We start from the raw sequence: 26,035 nt of genomic DNA, 5'->3' as shown, positions 1-26,035 counted from the left end.
GCTAAAGTAAAAGCAGATTACTTTATATGCAGCTGTTTTTCCTTACACTGCCCCAATATGATAATTTCTTGCTGAATTAGAACCATTTGGTAGAATATTGGTAGTCTGCCAGAAGACAGGTTGGAGACAAAATAATAATAAAAATAATAAAAATGTTTAAATACAAATAAATAAGATCATGTCTTAAATAGAGATTTAAAAGTTGATCCAGTTGAGAGAAGGGAGAGACAAGCTGTTTATCGAGGCCAGCAGCTGAAAATGAATAAGCATAAAGTGGGTCATTGCACCAGACTGTTGTAGTTAATAAAAAGCAATAGGAGTCGAAATATGAGCCATTACAACCTGAACTACCTCCTAAAGACCTCATCCCCCAAAAGCTGCACCCTCTTCAAGACAAGCTGTTTATCGAGGCCAGCAGCTGAAAATGAATAAGCATAAAGTGGGTCATTGCACCAGACTGTTGTAGTTAATAAAAAGCAATAGCAGTCGAAATATGAGCCATTACAACCTGAACTACCTCCTAAAGACCTCATCCCCCAAAAGCTGCACCCTCTTCAAGACAAGCTGTTTATCGAGGCCAGCAGCTGAAAATGAATAAGCATAAAGTGGGTCATTGCACCAGACTGTTGTAGTTAATAAAAAGCAATAGCAGTCGAAATATGAGCCATTACAACCTGAACTACCTCCTAAAGACCTCATCCCCCAAAAGCTGCACCCTCTTCATCACCCCCTCCCTTTCTTTTCCGATTCAATACAGCCCGCAGGTACAATCTCCTGATGTCTGAAATCCTCGCCTACAAATGCACCAGGGCATAAGAACAATTTAACACTAACCTGTCAGGAAATGGGAGAAACACAGATGAAGAGCCCAGCGGCACCTCTACGCTCCACTCCTCCACAGCTCATCTGCACCTGAAGACCAAAAGCCCCGACACCAATACCTCTATCTCTAGATCATCAACGTTAACAACAGAGACCAGTGCGTCAGGGCAAAAATAAGTTGCACTAGAAAACATCAGGCAGACTTTCATGCCGCATCAGTTCCGCCGCTTGCCGCGACCCGTGTGAAGAGGCTCGCGCAGGCTGCAGACATAGGCAGGAGGGTCGCCCCTCTCTCATTTTGGGGTATTTTGTGCAGTTAGTGCAGGAACATAAATACAAACTGAAAAAAACCTGTGAAATCCAAGTGGAAAGGTTCAACATCTGTATTTATTTTATTGTTTTACAAATGTTTGGTTTTCTTTAGGAGTCCTGTAAGCACTTTATTTTACAGAGATAGTAAGCAGATGCAATTATTTTATTCAGATCAAAATATTGTGTTACAATTGTAAACGTAAACTGTGAACCTTTAAGTAGGGTCTAAAAATAAATATGGTCTTTTTATAAAATTGTATACGTATTATACATTTAACTAAAGGATCCTGCAAACACTTAAATTTTTCCCCCTTTACTCATACTGCACAAAAAGTGTTTCAATAATGTTGAATGTTACAGGGACTGATTATTTCAAATGCAGATCCCAGTGTGTTCTGATAAAATAATTCTTATTTTATCAGAACACAAATAATTCTTATTTATGTATTGCTAAGTTTTGCATATGGTGGTGTGTTCAATGTTTCCTAAAAATATATCTTATTCCTAAAATAAGAAATATCACAATATATTGCCTTCCTTACATTATCGCAATGTATCGCAACTTGCCATATCGCAACATACCCAGTATCGTATCGTATCGTCAGATTCTTGGCAATACACAGCCCTAGTGACCAAAGTGTGTTTAACATTTAACATTTAATCATTTAGCAGACGCTTTTATCCAAAGCGACTTACAAATGAGAACAATAGAAGCATTCAGGTCAACAACAGGACAACAACAGTATACAAGTGCCATGACAAGTCTCAGTTAGTCTAGTACCAAACGCATAGCCAAGGTGGTGGTTGTGTTTTTTTAGAGATATATGAAAGACAAGAAATGGAAAAGTGCTGGTATTAGCGAAAAACATGAGTCTTTAGATGTTTCTTGAAAATGAGTAAAGACGAATTGAGATTGGGAGGTCATTCCACCAGCTCGGCACAGTCCAGGATAAGGTCCTTGAGAGTGATTTTGAACTTCTTTGGGATGGCACCACTAGGCATCGTTCACTTGCAGAGCGCAAACTTCTGGAGGGCACATAAGATTTAACAAGTGAGTTTAGGTATGTTGGTGCCATGCCATTGGTCGTCTTGTTGGCAAGCATTAGTACCTTGAATTTGATGCGAGCGGCTACTGGTAGACAGTTTAACCTGATGAGGAGAGGAGTAACGTGAGCTTTATTTTGACTCATTGAAGACAACCCTCGCTGCTGCATTCTGGATCAATTGCAGAGGCTTGATAGTACATGCATAAAGGCCCACCAGGAGAGCATTACAATAGTCCAGTCTGGAGAGAACAAGAGCTTGGACAAGAAGTTGGGTGGCTTGCTCTAACCCAAGGTTTAGGTCTAAGGAAAGGTCTAATCTTCCTAATTTTGTATAAGGCAAATCTGCAGGACCGGGTCATTGTAGCAATGTGGTCTGTGAAGCTTATCTGATGATCCATCACAATTCCTAGGTTTATGGCTGTCCTGGAAGGAGTTATGGTTGACAAACCCAGCTGTATAGAGAAGTTGTGATGAAACATTGGGTTAGCTTTGAATCACCAGGAGTTCTGTCTTAGTAAGGTTGAGTTGAAGGTGATGGTCATTCATCCAGCTGTGTGTTTGATTGCCAGGGACATGTGGATGATCACTGACATTAAACAGGCCTGGGCCTCAGGAGACCACTCTGAAGCATTACAGAGATTTAGTCTCCCCTCAGCCTTTAACCTCTTCCCATAAACACTGCCAAACGTGGCTTTCTAGGGCGCTGCGTCTCGCGCTTGCCAGCCATATTGAGCCAGGTTCCCACGTGACTAACGGCTCAGACCACTTTAGAGCATTAAAGGGATGCTTGGCTTTAAGCCGTAATGACCTATTCATCAGCAATCAGTCAATATGTTCATAAAAAATACATATCACAAAAGACCCCCAGTGAATGTGTGTATACAATACTATTCAAAAGTTTGGGGACTTTTACATTGTTACAAACATTTATAACAAATAAATGCCATTCTTCTGCAGTTTTGATTTGCTAAAGATTAATGAAACAAAATGCAAAACGTTTTACACAAAGATATTAAGCAACTGCTTAACATCCACAATAACAAAAATTTCAATCGAAAAATATTTTAATATAGATTTTATATTAAACCTTTTTTTTTTTTACTAATTGTTGACAGTAGTGTATATTTTTCTGGTGTTGTTCAGATTCTGCTGTGACAGTGATTGTAGAAACAGTATATGAAGTTAAATGATGTTACAGCAGAATAATCTGACTGTTTCATCTCACTGTCCGGTCCTGGCAGACAGATAGCCCTACGGTGGATTTACTGAGACAAAACCTCCCCACTGCACAGCTGAGTGAACAGACACAACACAGAGTTCATCTCAACCACATCCATCTCCACAGCCAACGGGCAAAAACACAGACACCCTCGCACAAATGACTGCAATGAGAACCATATAGTGCCTTAAAACCCCCACTATTACACGAAATGGCAATGAACTGCACCAGTGCGCCTCTCGATGCTTGTAACACAGAAGTACACACATCATCAGGGACAACACACCTCCTGGATACAAACTACTTCAACAGCGAAATGCCTTTCTAGTGAATGACACTTCAGTGCAATCCTGCACCGCTCCATTTCACATGAGCCTTTTAAATATTATCTGAATTACAGCAGGACAATTTTCTTTTCATCTCGTTTACCAACATCTTATCTTCCACACTAAAAACCCTGCAGAGAGGGAGCTAAAACACAATAAAACAGCTGCTCCAATAGCAGCCTGAATCCTGCACTGCATTGTTTAGTAACTATGTAGCTCAATTAGAATTGATACTGAATATGGATATGAGATATGAAAAACAATTACCGTATGTATCTCTTGACAGTGCACTTGAGAGCAAGGAGCAATGTTCTCAAATTTAACAGAGAAGCTGTCATCTACTCGGGTTAACTAGTGAATTGACAGCGAATGCAGTTACACAACACTCTTGGACTGTTATAATATAAAAAAATAATATAAAAAGAGAAACAAGACTGAAGGGTGTAAAAGAGGTGGGCGTGCAAAAAGCCAGGAACATATTAGTTGAGGTGTGAGATTACACTCCCTAGTTTAGCATCTGTGTCAGGTGATTAAGTGTTAATTTGTGTCTATATATACACACATGCATGTTTGTGTTGTGTCAGGCAAGTCAAAGCCAGAATGCCTCATGCTGTTCTTGTCACACAGGGCGTGGGGAGGTATGTACTGCACATGCTAACTGCCCCGACAAAGAATTGAGTTTGGTCCCATCAAGTTTTACTACAGTAGCCATGTATCCTCATTTCTAGTATTAATGGCAGTCTAAAACACTTTATCTGTTCACATTTTATTAAATCTTTGTTCAGCTGTCCAAACAAAAAAAAAGTTTAAAACACTGAGTCATGATGATGACTATTGACACAGTTCCTGTAATTCAAATAGGAAAGGAGAAAGGAAAGCCAGTAAGCAAATCATTTAATGAAAGACATAGATAAGCAGATACAAGAATGTAAAATGTTGAATTTAGCCAAGAATTAACTTAAAATCCCCCCGAGCATGGCAATCTGTTATCACCGAGACACATTTGAAAGGTTTACACTGCTTGAAAAAACTGGATAATTTGATCCCAAGAGTTTTCTTGCTTTCTGCAGTGCTTTAAATTTGTAAATGTGCTGACACATCACAGCAACAGTGAAAACTGAGAAAAGAAGCTAATCGAAAGGATGAAATGTGACTAGTCAGACATATTAAACTGGAGTAAACTGAAGCAAAACCTTTAAACTACTTTTTTGATAATGTTGGATGTATCATTTGTCCTTACCTGAAGGCCTCTCCTCCTTAAAATACTGGAGTCATCCATTTTATTGTATTGTATCTGATCCCGACTTAAAGTGAAGTTGTCCTTCTTTCCTAATCAAGGATAATGTCTTCTTCCCAATATTTATCAGAATTCAATGAGGCACAAATGATCATTCAGAGACCCGGCTTTAGGTATCAGTGCTGGAAATTCACTCTTTGCTGATGTCATGCTCATCCAAAGCAAAAAACATATGCGATCATCCTATTAAGTTTAGCAAATGACCACTGAACAGTTTTTCCCACATGCTACAATAGTCTTGTTTGCAACTTTTCTCACCTAAAAGTGACCGGCACTCATGAAAACATCAATGTCCTCTATTTGACAGTATAGATTTTCAACAAGTATTCCAAAAACTTTTAATTTTTTTTAGAATAGAGTTCTTGAATAAATCAAATGAAAGCAGGAAAGCATTTCAGCACATGGCTCACATTCTTGTTCCCCGTTCGCTGTTTGCTTGAGGCGGTTCAGAGAAAGGAGCGTTTTCAGAACAGTGCCACTGTATCTCTCTTTATCTACGCTTCCTTTGAGTGAGGAATGGCTGGAAAATATGCGTCTCCCTGAAACTCTTCCTTCATTCGTCCATTCAGCATAGGTGACCTCCACAATCATAAAAACATATTTTCACCCCAGGCTCAAGTAATCACAAGCAAGTTCTTATCCTGTGCCTCTCCTTTTCCCTCACTCTGACACGCTCAGTCTCCAGAGATTCCCAGATATCTTCATTTCTATGGAAACTACAACCTCTGCATAAACAGTGGACAGTTAATGATTAAAATGGCACCTCGGGGGATGAAAACAGAAAAATATTCAGGCCAGCGCAGTCTTCCAGAGATGTAGAATCAGTCTAAGACCGTTTTAAACTGACCAACAAAAGTTTATCCCCCCAGTGCATCCATTTATCTAGTAGGTTAATTCGAGTAATCCAGTAAGTTGTTTATCACTTGCTTCAGCCCAAGTGTGGCTAAAAGCGGAAGGGCAGAAGCAAGCAGAAAATATGTTCAGCCTACACTCTTGAGATAATCTGGAATCAGTCAGTAGCGGCAGCAGCAGGAGAATGCAGGCACTGGCTGCCCACTGACAGCACAAGGCAAACAACAACTCCAGTCAGAGCCGCATGGCTGGATTCCATTCCCCTCGGCCGAGAGGCCTCTGTCTCTCATTCGCCAGGAAGGCAGGCGGACGACAAAAGTCACGCTGGCAGAGCTGTGTTTTCAGTGGCAGGTGCAAACAGACGCTGCACTCATGCTCACTGCTTGTCTGCTTTTTCTTCACATATCTCCCCGCCTTTATTCAGCTTCTTCAGCTCAGCCTGATGAACTGGACTACAGCCAAGGTTGTTCTCCTGAAAACGGTTGAGATCGGGAAACAAGATGAAAATCCCATGCAGGATGAGTGTCACTCAAAATCTCCTCATCTTCCTCCCTGTCAAAGTGCTTGAAGCGGTCCGCTGTTTGTGAATGGGCTGCAATGGCAGTCACAATTCAGCCACACTCAACTTTGTCATTTAAATCTTCCGCTTGCACAGCCTTCTATCAGTGCACATGCAGGTGGTTAAAGGAATATAATAGCTGTATTTCTCTTCTTTGCTTGTGCTGTACATAGACGCCTTCTGTATCTTCCGTTTCTCGCTTTCTTGCTCCTTGTAAGCTCTCCTCCTCCTCTTCCCAGCGCCTCACTGCTGAATGCTGCTTTATCTGTCCTATCAGCCAGCAACACATCCAGCCAGCCAATCAGACACATACAGACTCAGAGCTATTTGCATAATATGAATGGGGGAGCAAAAAGGCCCCACCCCTTTACTCCCTTATGTGCCATTCTTCTCACAACGGTCTGCTTTACCCCATAACATAAAAAAATACACACGCGCACACACACACACAAACAAAACCTTTTCTTACTATTCTACCATATTCCTGCAAAAAGCACAAAATGTCCTATTCTTTATGCCTCTGCTTCCTGTTCAAATAAGCCGTCTGTGTTTTGTACAAGGAAAATAAGGGAGTTTAATATCAGTATATTCAGTAACGGCAGTCTAATGAGATTGTGCGGGGCTTTCCTTCAGTACAATGATGCATTAACAGTGGCTGTGTTCATCTCAAGGGACTGCAGGAACAAAAGCAAGAGGAATTATCGTCAAAAGGCAGAACATTGCCATTGCCACTGCCATACATACTGTATATATGTGTGTATTAATCACCCACCTCTTCTCTCTCGCTCTCTCTCTGCTTCCGACATCATAGAGGAAGCAGAACAGGCAAGATAACAAACATGAGCACAGAAGAAAATGTATGTGTAGTGGAGAGAGGAAGAGAGAGACGTGGAGAGAGAAGCTCTTTCCTCCCACACACACAGTGAAGAGCGGACAGACAGAGAGTCATTATGTGATCAGGTGAGTACCAGAGGAAAAGCAAATTATGTGTTTGGATTTTGTGTGTGCACATGCCTTTGTAATAAGATCACATGCAAAACCATAGTGACTTTAAATGTGAGGGTCAGAGTTTAGTGGAATGAACAAACTAACCTCCTCATTCACAAGTAGTTTTGTTAAAAAACATGTAATCACTAGCTTTGTAATTTGTAATTGATGGTTATGTAATTACTAGGACTCTCAGTTCAGCATGATTAATTCGAAACACAAAAGATTATAAGAAAATGAATGCACTTAATCATGCTCCGTGACCTATACATAAATCACATGAGGCATTTTCTTAAAATAACTACACAAAAAAAAGCACAAAATGTCCTGGTTATGAATGGTTAAATTGAATGGTTCAATTTAATCTTATTAATCACAAAGCATGCCTAATTAATTAAAATCATGAAACTTATACAATTTAACATCAATTTATTAAAAGTCTAACAAAAATGTAATTTTAGGGCCCTAGGAAATAGGTTTCATTTTTCTCTCACATTTTGTTTTATTGTTATAAAATTCAGTTTTAATCATGTATTATTATTTGAATGCATAAAAAAAACGTACTTTTGTGTTCGAAAATTCGGTGTTGTGTACTTACATTTTTCTGGAATAAATTTACATTTAATGTTAACTTAATATTAAAATGTGGAAAAAATATTGTGATTACAATACTGTGAAAAAAAAAACGTGCATGTAGGAGATGGATGTAAAATGTGATAAACATTTTTTCACAGTACATTTCCATAGCACTTACATTGATATACATGTATGTAAACATAATCTGGACCATGCAAGAACCCAAAATGTAATAATTCAAAATCAAATATTTAAAATAACAACACTAATTTTTATATTTAATACTTCTAATGTCTATGATAGTTATGCCCCTGCATCTTTGAAAGGAGAAAGAAAGAATGGTGATTCAGTGATTCACAAAATAAATGACTATAATAAAAGAACTATTCTCATTCTTTAGATCTCCAATGGCCTGGTAGTCAAGTTCCTCAATATTAACTCAAAAAATCTGTATGCAGAATTATTTTAAGTAAACTATCCAGCTAAACACACAAGATAAAGCAGCCAATATGACCTCATTGCACCCTTTACACACACTCTTAAATACAGAGCCTGATTTATCACATCTAAGTTCAAAGGTCAGTGGTGAAGTTAAGGACTAGAGAGGTATTATAGCCCATTGCTACAAGTCTTATCAATGTCAACTGTTCTCTGAAAAAAAGGGTGCTATCTCATGAGTAGTTACCCAGTAACTGAAATTTTGCAAGTTCGTTAAATGTGTGAGAATGAGGCATCTGCTTTTGGAGGCAGCCTACATTCCTTATAAACATCTTCAGGAATGTTTGAAGGATAGTGTGAAACACTGGGGCAAGTATTTTTAGCCTAGTACAAGCAGATTTAAGCATCTTAATCAACATTTATAGAAATAGAAATGCTGTACTCGGTAATTTAATGTCAGTAAACATTTTATGGAGATCTTTTACTAGCAACTTAACTGTTATACATACACTCTATATACGAGGACTGCTTAACAATAGCTGGGTTTCCATCCAGGTATTTTTATGCAAATATTTTAGATTAAGATAAAAAAAAAAAAATTGTGGTTTCATCCAAACATTTTTTAATCTTTGATTTAAATGTATCTTTTAAGAAATGTGTTCAGTATAAAGACTGCGGTGTAAACATTTATCAAATAAATACCTAAACTACTAAAATACTGAGTTTTCTACTTCAAAATTTCACGGTTAATGTGTTACTTGCCTTTTCTTTGTAACAGTTTGTGAAATTCACTAGTAATTTCTGAGTGACATTTTTTCTACACTAAATCTTTTTTCAGAGTGATAAATGAGAGGGTGGGTGGGGGTCACATGCTTATGATTTTAATTTGAGTGGGCCCCACAACTTGGGTAAAATCAAGGATGCACACTACATTTTATTTAGTTCAACACCGAGACAGAAGAGTGATGTTGCCTTGTTAGTGTCGGGAAGGATGATTCAAATGAATTGTATGCTGTAAATGCTGTAAATATACATCACTAATGAACCTGCTTTACTGCAACATCCGGTAAGGCTTCAAATAACTGTATAACATTACCAATGTGTGTCTGGCGTAGTTACACTCGATGACCTGCACCTGGGAGGCCTTTCATGCAATGAAAAGCTGACACATGACAAATACTCAGACTGTTCATGTAATAAGATAGTCCTGACCTAGCACACCCTCCACAGACACTAACTGCTCCTGTTTCAAACGAGACATGGACCCCCACAAATCACATTCTGGGCTTCAGTCCTAAGGGACATGGCAGAATATCTTATTGATTATGCATAGCTCTAGAAAAACAGACAGCACGTTCACTATTATTGATCTGAAGAGGTCATGAGTCTGACTAATGGTATGAATTCTTAAGGTTACATGCTCAGGGCACAAGTATACAACAATGCATAACATCAGCATCAAAATCTAAAGCCACAGGTATGTTTAAATACACACACACACATTTACACTACCATTCTAAAAGTTTGGGATTAGTAAAAGTAATTTAATTGTTTTTTTGTTTTTTGTTTTTTTTAAGAAGTCTGTTATGCTCCTCAAGGCTGCATTTATTTGATCAAAAATGCAGAAAACAAAGAAAAAAAAACTGATCAAACTGATACAATATAGAATAATTTTATTTTATTTTATTATACTTTAAAATATAATTTATTTCTGTGATGCAAAGCTCAATTTCCATTAGCCATTCATTACTCCAGTCCAAAGTATCACATGATCCTTCAGAAATCATTCTAATATGCCGATTTATTATTAGAATTATCAATGTTGGCAACAGTTGTGCTGTCAAATATTATTTTTAGAAACCGTGATACTTTTTCAGGATTCTTTGATGAATAAAAAGTTTAAAAAGAACAGCATTTAGTCAAAATATAAATCTTTTCTAACTATATACATTTTTGCGATCACTTCTTATCAATTGAACATCCTTGCTGAATAAAAATTTACATTTATATAAAAAAAAAATAAATAAAAAAAAATCCTGACCCCAAACGTTTGTACAGTAGAGTATATTGTTAGAAAATATTTATATTTTAAATAAATGCTCTTCTTTTTAACTTTTTATTCATCAAATAATCTTGAAAAAAAAGTATCATGGGTTCAAAAAATATTAAGCAGCACAACAGTTCCCAGCACAGATAATAAATCGCCATATTATAATGATTTCTGAAAGATCATGTAACACTGAAAACTGGAGTACTGATGCTGAAAATTCAGCTTTGCATCACAGGAATAAGTTAGATTTTATTGTAGATTAAAATAGAAAAACTTTATTTTACATCATAATATTAATTTTGTTCCTGTATTTTTTTATCAAATAAATGTTGATTTGATGAGTATAAGAAACTCCTTCAAAAAAAAAAAAAAAAAAAAAATACATTAAAATATTTTTGATCCCAAACTTACTTTGAATGGTAGTATATGCAGAATATAAAATTATATTTTATATATATATATATATATATATATATAAATTAATATAATATACACATGCATACAGAATATACACAAAGTATTCTTCGCGTCCACACTTCAAATTACATGTGAATGAGTCAGGGTGTTTGTGGACTACATTTCTCATTGAGTTGTGGAGTGATGTTCCTATGCCATTCGCTGGGCACATAATCAGGGAGTCAGAGAGGGCTAAAAGCAAACCTGACAGCAGAAATGGATGCCATTAATCTAGTGCACCATTAAAAATGTGTGATACTGCAAACAAAAACATTTAGACCAACCCGAGGGAAAGAGGAAAGAAAAAATCATTTGATGCCACAGGAAAGCATTGCTGTAAAATCAAATCTTATTCCAGACCCGCCAGGGTTATAATGTGTGTGCTCATTGACAACTAAACCATAAATTAATGATGAAAACACAGACATGAACTTGAAGGCTCTTCATTAGCATTTAGGAAATTAATGCAGATATAAAATATTTAAACACATACACCATTACAGGTCACAGGCTTCATTTAAAAGCAAACAGGTGAATAAGAAAGGAAATTGAAATTGGGTGCTTTTAAATCCGCACAACCAGTGAATGAATCACACACTTTCAATTCCTACTGAATATCAAAGATGTTCAAACCAAACCAGACGTCATCTGATGCTACTTATGCAGTCTCAGAGTGACGAGGAGCCTTTAAGAGCAGGTTCTGATTAGAGAGCTGATCAGACTACAGTAGAGGGTGCAGTAGAAATGATCTCGTCTCAAAGTATCTGTGGAGAGCAGGCACAAGCTGTTTCCAAGAACCAGCATCGTCAGGGGCACATAATAATGAAGTGCTGAGCAAGCTTCAGGCCAAAAAACCTCACTCAAGCCATCTTTAACTTTGAGAGCTACGTTTTGTGAATCCTGTGTGAGTGTGTGTGCTGAATATGCGTTTATGAAGGCCTGTGAAATATGTCGAAAGGTGTATTCCTGCATTAAATCCTGAATCTTATAAAATACCTCAATTATTCATTATAGAAACGTCCTATAAACCTGCTTGACAAAAATAAAATAAAAGATTTAAAATGAGAACCTACAGTGATTTATGTTCCACAAAATATTTATTATTTTCTGAATTTGATTTTTAAATATTTAGTTGTATAAATATCTGGACATGGTACTCATTTGACTGCTTTTGACAAAATACACGAGATTTGAGGGCAGTATTTTTTTTTTTCTTATTCAGCAAGGATTTATTAAAATGATTAAAAGTGATGACAGTAAAGACATTTATAATGTTACATATAATTTAATAAAAAAAAAGTTTTTGGCTGAAAACGTTATGCATTTTGCCTGTACGTTTATCCAACAACAGCGTTTTTGGGGACTGAAAACGCCTATTTTTGGAATCAGGTTTCAAAGTGCAAGCCACATTATCGTTTCAGTGTAAACACCCAATATGGAAATCTTTGAAAACAGTGACGTCATGCACGTAGTACATGTTGGTGTGTAGACATGCGCAGTAAATGTTGATTTTAAAGGCAAGTGCGAACAAACATATACAACAATGGTGGAATATATGGTACTGTTGTTGCTGCTCAAGAGTTTACTAATGCTTCTTCAGCAAAGTGAAGCATGCCACAGAGGTAGTTAGTTTTAACAAATAAATATTGTAATCGAATTCTTGAAGAACAGTTTATGCGGTCTACACTGGTTTCAACTAGAAATGCTCTAATATCTTGATTAATGCTTAAATGGATAGTTAAAAAAAAGTCAATCATTTACTCACCCCATGTCATTCTTTGAACTATTAGAAACTATTTCTTTAAATGATCAGGACTGATATCACCTATTTCATATGAGAAAAAGTGGTCAACAAAATTAGCTGTAAAAATCCTGATTTCAGACTAAAAAAAATTACTTTATCCTGACTGACATACACTTACGTAACAAATTGGTAGAACACATGTATATGAAAAAATTATTTGACTTTAATATACAATTATACAAATATTTACACAAAACACATTTAATAAAACAGTGTAGTAGTTCACCAGGAACTCTGGTAAAATATAAAGTTTATATTATTTCAAGTTTACATTTAGATTTTGATATTTGTTTTATTTTTCTTACAAGTAACTATATGACATTCAACTTAAGTAGAAAACAGCGGAGCTCTTAGTTTAGGCAAAGGCACAAGACTGTACGTACCCCCAGAGCTTTAAAAACAACAACTCTTGACTGGAAAGTTCAGTGTCTTGAGGTGCTATTCAGTTTCTGAGGTAGGAGAACGAAAACCTAAATGAGTGTCTGGAGGGCCGAAAACCTCACTGGCAAGAAACTGCATCCACATTAAATTTGCAGCAGAGGAGAAAATGCTATAATTATTAATGGCTTAGAGCCTAAGTCAATAGCAGCCTGTAGGACACTGATGGATTGGCAGAGAACAGTTTGTCTAATGATCTTTTAAAATAAAATAAAAAATAAGACTTATAATATATATATAATAACAACTCACACACACATATATATATATACAGTACAGCTCATCAAGCCTGCATTTATTTGATCAAAAATACAGAAAAAACAGTAATATTGTGAAATATTATTACTACTTAAAATAATAGTTTTCTATTTGAATATATATATAAAAAAAATAACTTATTCCTGTGATGCAAAGCTGAATTTTCAGCATCATTACTCCAGCCTTCAGTGTCACATGTAACATCCAGTCTATCACATGATCATTTAGAAATCATTCTAATATTCTGATTTATTATGAGTGTTGGAAACAGTTCTGCTGTCTAATATATTTGATGAATAAAAGGTTAAAAAGAACTGCATTTATTCAAAAAATAATAATTCTAATAATATATATTCTAATAATATATTTTCTTTACTATCATTTTTATCAATTTAACACATCCTTGCTGAATAAAAGTATAGATTTTATTTAAAAAAAAAAGAAAGAAAAATTACTGACCTCAAATTACTGACCAGTAGTGTATATTGTTATTACAAAATATTTATATTTTAAAAACATAGCTTTTTTTTTTTTTTTTTTTTTTTTTTTACTTTTTATTCAAAGTATCCTAAAAAAGTATCACAAGTTCTGAAAAAATATTAAGCAGCAGAACTGTTTCCAACTTTGATAATGAATCATCATATTAGAATAATTTCTAAAGGATCATGTGATAATGATCTTAAAAATTCAGCTTTGCATCACATAAATAAATTATAATTTTAAGTATAATAAATGTAAAAACAGTTATTTTACATTTTAATAATATATCACAATATTTAAAAAAAATTCTGTATTTTTGATCAAATAAATGCAGGTTTGATGAGCAGAGGAAACTTCTTTCAAAAACATTAAAAATAGAAATGTTTCCAAACTTTTGGTCTGTACTGTATATTTATATGTGTGTGTGTGTGTGTGTGTGTGTGCGCGCGTGCGTGTGTGTAAAAAAAAAAGCACGGAAGACAATAGGATCTTAGAGGATGAACAGATCAACAGAGCTCAAATAACCACGCTGGAAAATCTCTGATGGGTCAAGATCACAGGGAAGGGAAGGAGGAGAAAGGCAATACATCAGATGTACAAATAATACTGAGTCTACAAAGGAATCAATAGAGTATAGATTATTCTCTAGGTATCAATTATCAGTCCCTCCAGAAAAACGCAGAATTCTTTTGTGATTGTTGAGGGCAAAAATCGTTGATTTTGCGGCACGTTTTGCGATGTAATAGGTGGGATATTTTTGCAAATTTATGCAATGAAATTGCAGCAACAGTCAAATACTGTAGTTTGATGAAAAAGAGAAAAAAAGGTGATTCTCCCGACACTCACTAGGCTACAACCTTAATGTAAAGAGTCATTTCTTATTACTTCCTATGATAAGCAAGCATTCTTTCAGCCCTAGCAACTGTTTTGGAAGTTGACGCCTCGGTGTAGGTGCTGCTTCTTCCTGCCTGCTTCCGATGCTGCTTTAACAATCCTCAAATGTTTGGCGGTGGCAAAGTGTTTTTCCAGTGTCGACTTCCGTTGGTGGTCCAACACGCAGTTGCACGGAGTGCAAAATAATTTGCCCCCACTGTAATGTAACACACCGGGAAACTGCTTTGCGTGGTCTTTTGTGCTTATTTTTGTTGGCAAATGAGAATGATTTGCGTGCTTCACCCTGGTTTCACCACGGGATTTGCGTCACGTACTTAGGTCACTTCATAAGGCTCCCATGGCAATAGGGGGAAAATAATGGTGCTTTATTTTAAATGCGACACTTTACATTCTCAGTAAAGATAACGGCATTGCAACGATGGGTAAAGTAATTAATTAGATTACTCCGTTACTGAAAATTAAACTCCGTTAGTAACGCTGTTACACTTAAACGCCGTTACTCCCAACATTGCTCATGAGTTATCTCAGCCAAAAAGTTCTGCATTTATGGGAAGCTGGTGGGGGTTCACCATTACTGTGATAAATGAGAAATGATGCCTGACAGGCAACCAAAAGAAGTGAATCAAGACAGAGTATGATGTAAGGGTTTTATTGGATGCTTAATAGCTCTCTCTTAATTAAAAATTTATCTAAGTATAAATCACATCTATAGATCACAGGGCAAAAAAAAAACCTCCCATATATGCAACGTTAATGTAGAAACACCAAGCATTTTTTACAACTACTGAGGTAATAAAGATGTGCTCACGTTATACAAGAACACAAAGTTAAATGTTTTCGACGCAGCATCAGGCAACATAAAATATGTAGTATTAGAATCATGGAAACATAATCACAAAATGACTGATTAGTTTCTGAATATAATGCAGCCTGGTGATAGATGGTAGTCTCTTTCATCCTCCTGCCTCATTATAGAAGATGGAGCAACACAACCAACTCTGTCATTATGACATATTCCCCCTCTCTTTATGGTTCTCCGAAAAGCTTCACAGAGACGCTTTTAGTCCTTACTGCATCATTTCATTTTTTTTTTTCAATGTAGCATTTTTTCTACAGTTGATAAGCCTAATAGCAGAATTAGCCTATGTTTGTGCATAAGTGTCTGGAAGGATATAAATTAAAAAGTAGAGCTTGTTTGTTTCATTGTCTGTTATTTCTTAGTTAAACGTTAGGATCATAAATGGTGTGAAATCTTGGCTTTAATAGTGTGAGACTCCACAGCACTGGACGGTAGTTAACTGACCAGACTTTCCATGAGGTGACTCTACAATGGACCAACCGCAGATCTGCTTCCATACAACTAAATTAAACCAGCAGTGAGTAACATGGGACTGACATCAAATGAAATGGCACTGTTTATTGTGCAGAATTCAAATATAAGACTTTTTGTCCCAATGGGGTGAGCTTATTTACACAGTCTTACAGTGACGGTAAATGAGGCGCAGGGCTGGCTGCTGTATTGACCGATAGTCTGAAGCTACAAGCGGGTTAATTAAAAGGGAGACATCAGTTTCCTCCTTCACTAATCCAGACTTGACTCAATCAATCGCTCTACAAACTCAATATCTGTTTTTCTGGCCCACCACATCCATTTTGAGAGCATCTAATCAAACAGGGAAGAAGCTGGACACTGTCTTAGTATATTTAAATCCATATTTGGCTCTATGCTCCAAAAACCATAATGAATAATGAATGAGGGTGTCTCAGCAAAAATAAAAAAAGACAACAGGGTCAGCAGCATGAAAACCTTGGTTTTTGTCTTCTATAAGCATCAAAAAAGTATAGCAAATATATACATTTTTTTTACATTTCAAATTATATTTGCAGCACCACCATATTATCATGCAGTGGACACATAATATACATTACCGATTTAATGCAGCTACCTAGAACTATGTAAATGCAGATGCATTTATAAAGTCTTGGCTGAATGCGGCCAGACACACATAGGATTCAATCGGTTCAAGTCTCAACTCTCAAATATTGCAACTGATTGTAACTGAGAGTGACACAAAGAGCAACGAAAAAAAAAAAGGAAATGTGAATCAATTCACAAAGAGACAACATTCATAACAGCCCTGACAGTTTCCACAGCAACCCCACGTGGCTTTTATCCATGGCTGTGTTGGCTGAAGAAACAGATCCGATCTATGAGTGAAATGGCATTCAGGTAGAGTTGACCTCAAACAAGCACCTGATGCCAGAGCACAGACACCAACAAAATTAAATGAAAAGCAGGAGAAAGGAGAGTGTATTTGTTTATACAAGTGGGACAGAAAAACCTAAATCAATAACGCAACTAAATACAGAAAAGCTTGACATAGAGACCTTTTAATAATGGTCAAGATTTCATCTGGAAATGCCAAGATTAAACTTACAAAACACTTCTGCCTCAATGTATTTTCGATGCTTCAAAAGGTTTTTCTTACCTTTCTGGACATGGACAGTATACCGTACACACAGTTTCAGTGGAGGGACTGAGAGCTCTCGGACTAAATCGAAAATATCTTAAGGACTCACGGGTTTGGAACGACATGAGGGTGAGTTATGGTTTGGAATGACATGAGGGTAAGTTATTAATGACATAATTTAGATTTTTGGGTGAACTAACCCTTTAAAGGAATGGTTCTGCAGATGCCAGACAGAAAATTCTGTCATTAATTACTCACCCCTCATGAAAGGCCTTCAATTATCTTTGGAACACAAATTAAGATATTTTTGATGAAATCTGAGAGCTTTCTGACCCTGCACAGACTCCAATGTAATTGAAAGGTTTTATGGCCAAGAAAGGTAGTAAGGACATTGTTATTCCATGTGACATCAGTGGTTCAACCGTAATTTTATGAAGCCACAAGAATAATTTCTATACACAAAGAAAACAAAAATTGTGTGTGCATTCCTCTACTTGTAAACAAGGCACTGCACGTGTGTGTTCTATGTCAGAATGCTGGCTCCCGCATCACATGTAGATGTCGTGGTATTCTATGCAGTATTTTTTCATATATTAAAATTAAATCTAAATTTAAATCAATTTCTGAGCAAATCATGGGGAAAATACTGAAATATACATTTTAGTATATACATTTTTTGAGGCCAGCTCAAGAAACACCATTCTCCCCTTTTTTGAGGCCGGTTCGGGAAACAATTTTTTGAGAAACAGGGTGTGCCACATTGAATACTTAGAAGAAAGTGCCCACTGCTATGATTTAATAACAGTTTTGCATAGTAAACTAACTTTCTGTGTGTCTGTTTGTCATACAATGTCCTTCATAGTTGGAGCCTTCGGTCCCTTTGGTTAGGATTGTACATATAATTGGGACATATCAAGCCATCTCTAACAAAGCAATAGTGACACATAATTCAAATATTTTTCACTCAAAAGTGTGCTGCACTATTCCTGTTGGATCAAATAAAGAAGGAACAGCACTGCTTTTTAATCTCTCAGCAGATCCAGTGTCAACCTGTGTCGTTTACAAAGGAATCTGCGGTGTAATGAAGCGAACAAATCCTCAATGTTTTGCTTGTGTGAGCTTAAACTTCATTAAAAATAAAAGTTCAAGCACACATTCCTAATATTTGATTCCAAATGAAGGTTATACAGCAATGACCACTTATATATAAAAACTCAAGTAAAAGCTGATTTCTCAAATCATGATCCTTTTAACATAATTGACAGAAAATGTTATTTCTAAGCTCTGACGTCTCAGCTACCTGCTAAAATACAGTTTAAACGAGGTCTGCATAAAAAGGAAAGTGAATGATAAATACAGTGTCAATAATAGGCATGGGCCGGTATGAGATTTTGAGGGTATGAGAACCAAAAATATCACGGTTTCATGGGTAAAGAAAAAATAGTAATAATTTCCCGCTAGACACAATATATTTTGTTTTGAGTAACACAGAGAATATAAGAAACAGTAGAATTTGTTTTTTTTCTTTGATTTGTTTCCAAAAAAAAGAAAACAAAAAAAAAAGAAATCTTAATTTAACCTAAATCTGTAATTACAGTTATTTAATTTTAGTTATATAATAATATACATATAATTTATAGCATTTCATATGATTTAGTTATATACTAATAGTAATAATAATAATAATAATACATACAATTTGATTTAATAACCCAATTTGAAGCAAAAACAGAATGTTCTGAAAAGCTTTTTGAAATTATACCACGTAAACTTTTCAGAAGACAAGTCAGCTCCCCCAGAAACACATAAACCCCCAAATCAATATTGAGGATTTTCTTCCAATAGTTTGTGCGTCATTAACCATGAGTGATCTGCCTGCTAATAGTATTTTTCTCTGTGTGTCCGTCTTCAGCGTCTCTGATCTATCTTAACGGGTGTTTACAGACTCCATATTTTCACATAAATTACATTTTGAAAAATGACTGCATTTCAACGGGGTTCTTGCAAGACCAGAACAGAGAGTTGCAATAATGCAAAAAACAGGCGGTTGCCAATCGAGTAAAAGGCCAAAGTATACTTGGTACTGTACACACCCCATGGTACAGTACTGCGCATGTGTCGAGCTCATCCGTCCGTGCTCATCTGTGGTAGAGTTATTTTTTTGACAGCTGTGCAGACGCTGCGCGAGACGGAAGGGAATGCTGAATGTGAAGTGTACCCGGGCCTTAAGTTCGGCCATCCTTCACACACACGTGACTGACCGCTCGCTCACACCAACAGGAGAAGGATGGGTCACCGTTACTCTCTACACTGCACTCAGTCTGAGGGATTCCTACACATTCGGTCTTTGAAGAGACATGGAAAACAGCCCATACCGCATGAATGGTATAATGGAAAATATTGTGAAATTTTCAAATCACGGTAAACCAGTGTTAATTTTGACAGCAAATTCGGATTTAGTCTTAGTCTTAGTCTTTTGAATAACACACCATTTAGTTTTAGTCACATTTTAGTCATCTGAAATTTTTTAGTCTTAGTCTAGTTTTAGTCGACTAAATATCATAAGAGTTTTAGTCTTAGTCTAGTCTTAAGTCTTTTAGTCTTAGTCTAGTTTTAGTCGACTAAATATCATAAGAGTTCCCTTTCAATACTTCACTCGTACTGCGTCGAAGACGCATATGGGAAAAACCCCCTTTTTCTCCTGAACTGAAGCCTTATTCAATCACGCAGTGAAACTGCACAGCCATTGGATCGTGCAGTGCTATTAAAACAAACCAATGGCTTGGCAGCGGTGCTGCACGAACCTATGGCAGCGAAGCCCGCCAAAGCCCGCCAATATGGGCGGGGAATCTGGCTATATATTGGCCGCTTCGCCACAGGAATTCAGATTATTTCTCCTTCAGCGACGACGTCACATCGCTTCGCTGATCTCCGCTGAACTGCTCGCCGTTGACACGCCTCGCACTGGAACGCGACGCGACTTGCGAGAACATGAATATCGCCTCTCTGCGCTCGCGAATCGCTTTCTTTTCAGAGAGCGATCTCGCTCCTCGCGCCCTCCCTTTTTCTTCATCCCGCGAGCCGGCGAGGAAGAAAAGGCGGGGCAGAGGATTAAAGCAGCAGGATGAAAGCGAGCTCACGCCGGCTCAGCCCCCGCGTGCCTCGTTTTCTCCGCCCAGAGGGGATTCCCCAGTCCTCTTTGTACAGCCAGACCAGTGTCCCTCTGCTGCCGTGAGTGATCTGGTTTTGTTTGGAGGGACTGAGGAGGAACTGCTAGAGGACAGCATGTCTCTAGCCGCTTCAGATGCTGAGGAGCTGTCGGGCTCGCCGGACCCCGCCCCCTCGATGTCATCTGAGCCAAACCGCTCGAAACTCGGGATGGACGCCGAGCTTATCCGCGTTCTCTCCAGGGCAGTGGACGAGCTGGGTCTGGATTGGTCTCCTCCAGAGGAACCAGCCCGTAGCCGTCTGGATGAATGGTTTCTGCCGGGGCGCCAGCAAGCCCCTCGTCAGCGAACTGCTCCGTTCTTCCCGGAGGTCCACGACGAGCTCACTAAATCGTGGCGCGCCCCCTACTCAGCGCGCCTGCGTACTTCATCTTCATCCGCCCTCACCTCAATTGACGGCGCTGATGAAAGAGGATACGAACGGCTGCCGCCGCTGGACGAGTCTGTGGCCGTGCATCTCTGCCCGCCAGCAGCTATTGGATGGAAAGCCAAGGCCAACCATCCGTCCAAACCCTGCCGTACGACGTCGGCGCTCGCCGGGCGTGCCTACTCATCGGCAGGGCAAGCAGCCGCGGCGCTCCACTCTATGGCGGTGCTTCAAGTCTTCCAGGCCAAACTTCTCGCCGCCACCGACGAGTCTGGCCCAGATGTCGCCACGCTCAGGGAGCTGAGAAGTGCAACAGACTTGGCGCTGCGTGCTACCAAGAGCACCGCCCAGGCCATTGGGCGCTCGATGGCTAACCTGGTCGTCTTGGAGCGCCACTTATGGCTCAACCTTACGGAGATCAAGGATGCTGACAGAGCCCAGTTCCTAGACGCACCGATCTCCCCCAGCGGCCTCTTTGGCCCGGCGATAGAGGGATTCGCCGAGCGTTTCACAGAGGCGCAGAAGTCGTCCCAGGCAATGCGACACTTCCTGCCGAAGCGCGCTTCATCTGCTACCAGTCGCCCCAAACAGGTGCCGATTCGTCAGCCTCCTAAGCAAGCGCCAGCTGCTACCACCGCAGCCCAGCCGGTGAAACCCGAGCCTCGACACCGTTCTCGCTCGGCCACCAGACGGTACCAGTATCCCAAGCGCATGGGACCCCGGCCCAAGATAGTGCTGGACCCTGCGCCGCCGCCGTCATCCTGATCAACAGGAAAGAAAGAGGAGGGGGCTAAGTCTCGCCACAGCCGGACCACCCCCCAAACTGCCCCGTGTGTTCTGCCGTCCATCTACAGATGTCGACGAAGTTGTTCCTGCTGCAAACAATGGGCCCTTGTTAGCGCCCAGACAGCAAAGCGCTGTTATAGTGCAAAAAATAAAAAACACACTCCTTCACAAAAAGAGCAGTTTTCCTCACACAACACTAACGAGTGCTATGTCCCCCCACGGCGGTCAATCACTCGAGTTAATACAACCTCTGTCCATCCGGGCCTCACAATGGCAAGCCATTCCCGGGGTATCAGATTGGGTCATGGGAGTAATAAAACACGGCTATTCCCTTCAGTTCGCACGACGGCCACCACGCTTTCACGGGGTGGTCACCACTTCAGTGCACAACGAGAACGCTCACGTTCTTCGTGCCGAAGTGAAAAATCTGCTGGTGAAGGGAGCTATAGAAATCGTTCCCCCAGCACACCGCGACTCAGGATTTTACAGCCGTTACTTCCTGGTTCCCAAGAAGGATGGTGGGCTGCGCCCCATCCTCGATTTAAGACATCTGAACCGTGCCCTCATGAGACGGCGCTTCAGAATGATCACATTGAAACAAATCCTCTCGCAAATACGCTCAGGGGATTGGTTCTTTTCGCTGGATCTGAAAGACGCTTACTTTCACATCCAGATAGCCCCCCGTCACAGGCCGTTTTTGAGATTTGCCTTCGAGGGCGTGGCTTACCAATACAAGGTCCTCCCCTTTGGGCTGTCTCTGGCGCCTCGCACGTTCACAAAGTGCATGGATGCGGCTCTCTCCCCTCTCAGGCAGAAGGGCATCCGCATTCTCAATTACCTCGACGACTGGCTAGTTCTAGCTCAGTCAGAGGGGGAGGCATTGGGTTACAGAACTGTGCTCCTCAGCCATCTGGAATGCCTGGGGCTCAGGGTGAACTTTGTCAAGAGCTCACTGTCCCCCAGCCGGCGGATATCGTTTCTGGGAACAGTGTTAGACTCAGTGACGATGAGGGCAACAATGGTGAAGGAGCGCGCTGCGGCTCTACAGCGACTTGCGGCCTCTTTCAAAATAGGTGCTTCTCGACCCCTAAAGACATTCCAGAAGCTGCTGGGTCTTATGGCGGCGGCATCGCCGGTGCTGGAGCTCGGGCTGCTTCGTATGCGCCCCCTCCAATATTGGCTGAAACCACGTGTTCCACCTCATGCATGGCGTCACGGACGCTTGAATATCAAGGTGAGTCAGGACTGTATTTCGGCCCTGACCCCTTGGAGGGACATGCAATGGATGGAACGGGGTGCTCCACTTGGTATGGTTTGCAGAAGGAAAGTGATCTCCACAGACGCGTCCAACAAGGGTTGGGGCGCGCTGTGCGAAGGGAAACCCGCTTTCGGCCAATGGTCGAAAGAGGAGAGCAGGCTCCACATCAACTGCCTCGAGATGATTGCAGTTCAACGAGCCTGCCAGAGCTTCCTGTCAGACCTAAAGAGCCACCACGTGCTGGTCAGATCGGACAGCATGACGGTGGTCTCTTATATAAATCACCAAGGTGGGCTGTCGTCGACGCGTCTCTTCAGACTGACGTCGCGACTGCTGGAATGGACCCAAAACAATTTGGGGTCCCTGAGAGCAGTGCATCTTCCGGGCAAGCTGAACAAGGGCGCGGATATGCTGTCAAGAAGCGGAGTCTCCTCAGAAGAGTGGAGACTCCACCCGCAGACGGTTCAGAAGATATGGGAGGTCTTTGGCAGAGCGGAAATAGACCTCTTTGCCTCAAAAGACAACTCTCATTGCCCAATATATTTTTCCAAGATCAAGGACGCGTTGTCCCAGGACTGGCCCAACCGTCTTCTTTATGCTTTTCCTCCGGTCCCTCTGATTCCCCAAGTAATCAGGCGGGTCAGGGACCAGAGATGCAGGGTTCTGCTTGTAGCCCCATTCTGGGAAAATCAGCACTGGATAGCCGACCTGTCGCAGATGCTGACTGCAGCCCCATGGCCCGTTCCCCTGAGACGGGACCTCCTTTCTCAGGCGGACGGGACGATTTGGCATCCACACCCAGAGAAGTGGTCTCTGCACATTTGGTCGCTCGACGGGAGCCCGCGGGACTCCCTGAGCGTGTGCTAGACACAATTTCACAGGCTAGAGCTCCGTCTACACGACGCCTCTATGCCTCCAAATGGTCTGTGTTCTCCACATGGTGTTCAGACCATGGTGAGAGCCCGACCTCTTGTGACGTATCAGTGATACTGTCATTTTTGCAAGAGCTCTTGGAGAAGGGACGATCCCCCTCCACGCTCAAGGTCTATGTAGCAACTATAGCGGCATCACACGCCCTTATAGCAGGCCAGTCGGTGGGCAGAAACGACTTAGTCGTCCGATTTATGAGAGGTGCCAGACGGCTTCATCCGCCTTGCCCTCCCACCGTCCCTTCTTGGGACCTGCCCACGGTGCTGAGAGCCCTGAAGTGGGCCCCCTTTGAACCGCTACAGTCCATAGGCCTTAAAGCCCTGTCGCTAAAGACCGCTCTGCTATTGGCACTAGCGTCTGTTAAGCGTGTGGGTGATTTGCAAGCACTTTCGATGAGCCCTAATTGCCTAGAATTCGGGCCTAACGACTCGAGGGTCGTCCTGAAACCGAGGCATGGCTATGTGCCAAAGGTGCTCTCCACACCTTTTAGAGCACAAGTGGTCACCCTCTCTGCGTTACAAAACACAGAGGAGGATCCAGGGCTGAATCTACTTTGCCCAGTGAGGGCTCTAAAAGTCTACATAGAGCGTTCTGCACCAATAAGACGATCAGAACAGCTCTTCATATGCTTTGGAAACTGCACCAGAGGGTTACCGGTCTCTAAGCAAAGACTTTCAAGGTGGATTGTGGATGCAATCCAGCTAGCCTACTCTTCTTTGGGCCTGCAAAGCCCAATTGGAGTAAGAGCCCATTCGACGAGAGCAGTGTCTTCGTCTTGGGCATGGTCTAATGGTGTGACTATCGCAGAAATTTGTGAGGCGGCTGGCTGGAGCTCGCCGTCCACATTTGCTAGATTTTACAATCTAGACGTCCCAGCGCTTCATGCTAGGGTACTTTCTGTGTGAAGGTCACCTTCTTGTTCCTCATTTGCATGCTCTTGGCCATTCTTGCCCAAGGCTCAAACTCTACTCGTATGCACTCGGTCCCTTGGCTACTGAGGCGATACGAACACGGGATGATCAGGCTAGGCCAGACGTAACCTCATTGAGCTTATTCTGCCCCTAGTTGCTATTATCATATCTTGGTTTAACAAATCAAGTTTGATTGCGTTGGTCGTCCTCCCTTCTTAGCATGGCGTGATTGAACTGGGTTCCCATATGCGTCTTCGACGCAGTACGAGTGAAGTATTGAAAGGGAACGTACTCAGTTACTAACGTAACCTCGGTTCCCTGAAATACGGGAACGAGTACTGCGTTCCTTGCCATGCTAAAAAGGCTGCACAACTCAGTCGTCGCTTCAGTCGAAGTAACCTGAATTCCTGTGGCGAAGCGGCCAATATATAGCCAGATTCCCCGCCCATATTGGCGGGCTTTGGCGGGCTTCGCTGCCATAGGTTCGTGCAGCACCGCTGCCAAGCCATTGGTTTGTTTTAATAGCACTGCACGATCCAATGGCTGTGCAGTTTCACTGCGTGATTGAATAAGGCTTCAGTTCAGGAGAAAAAGGGGGTTTTTCCCATATGCGTCTTCGACGCAGTACTCGTTCCCGTATTTCAGGGAACCGAGGTTACGTTAGTAACCGAGTACGTTTTAGTCTTAGTCTAGTCTTAAGTCTTTTAGTCTTAGTCTAGTTTTTTTTTTTGTAGAACAAAGTCAACTTAGTTGACTTGACTAAATGTTTCCATCAGTCTGTTATGGAATGGTATTCATAAAATAAACATAAGGCCTGCTCTCAATGAAAAATATACATGCTCTCTGAAAAAGATATGCATTCGTCCTGAATGATATGCAATGCATATGACATTCTTTCAAGATGAAGTACAGTATTATTGAAATAGACAACCACCTACATTATATTTGTATTGTATGTTCATTCTATTTCTTTATTTGTTCTATTTACACAAAGTTTAGATTTTTTAAGTTTGTTTTTGTTCATTTAAAATAGCACTGCATAGTCTTCACTGTAAAATAAAATACACAATCAAACCAAAATGTATTCAGACACCTTCAACGTTTCTTACAATATCACAGTTTATTTGCTGTAGTTTAGAAATTGGTAATAAAATATGACAATAACTCGGGGTTAAACGGTGTCAGAACAACAAATTCATCTTGATAATGTCTGATGCAATGCTTAATTTGGTTCAGTCTGTGGTGTGAAAAGGTTGCATTAGCAATTAAAG

At 40.2% G+C, this 26,035-nt stretch overlaps 1 protein-coding gene across 2 annotated transcripts in view; it reads right to left on the bottom strand.

Annotated features, from left to right (window-relative positions):
* mast2 (microtubule associated serine/threonine kinase 2) overlaps positions 1 to 26,035 on the bottom strand; it is a 126,914-nt gene that overhangs the window by 61,737 nt on the left and 39,142 nt on the right. Inside the window, exon 1 of one of the 2 annotated variants that reach the window (XM_026213532.1) lies at positions 4,966 to 6,769. The exons of the other annotated variant lie outside the window; for it this stretch is intronic. Within the exon in view, the coding sequence (XP_026069317.1) occupies positions 4,966 to 5,004 (39 nt within the window). The 5' untranslated portion in view covers positions 5,005 to 6,769. Of the gene's footprint in view, positions 1 to 4,965; positions 6,770 to 26,035 lie in introns of those variants that run through there. 2 annotated transcript variants of the gene reach the window in all.

This window comes from Carassius auratus, chromosome 31, assembly GCF_003368295.1.
Source record: "Carassius auratus strain Wakin chromosome 31, ASM336829v1, whole genome shotgun sequence".
NCBI classification, from domain to species: domain Eukaryota; kingdom Metazoa; phylum Chordata; class Actinopteri; order Cypriniformes; family Cyprinidae; genus Carassius; species Carassius auratus.
Note: the sequence above shows the minus strand (reverse complement) of the source record. Positions and strands in the feature narration are given on the sequence as shown.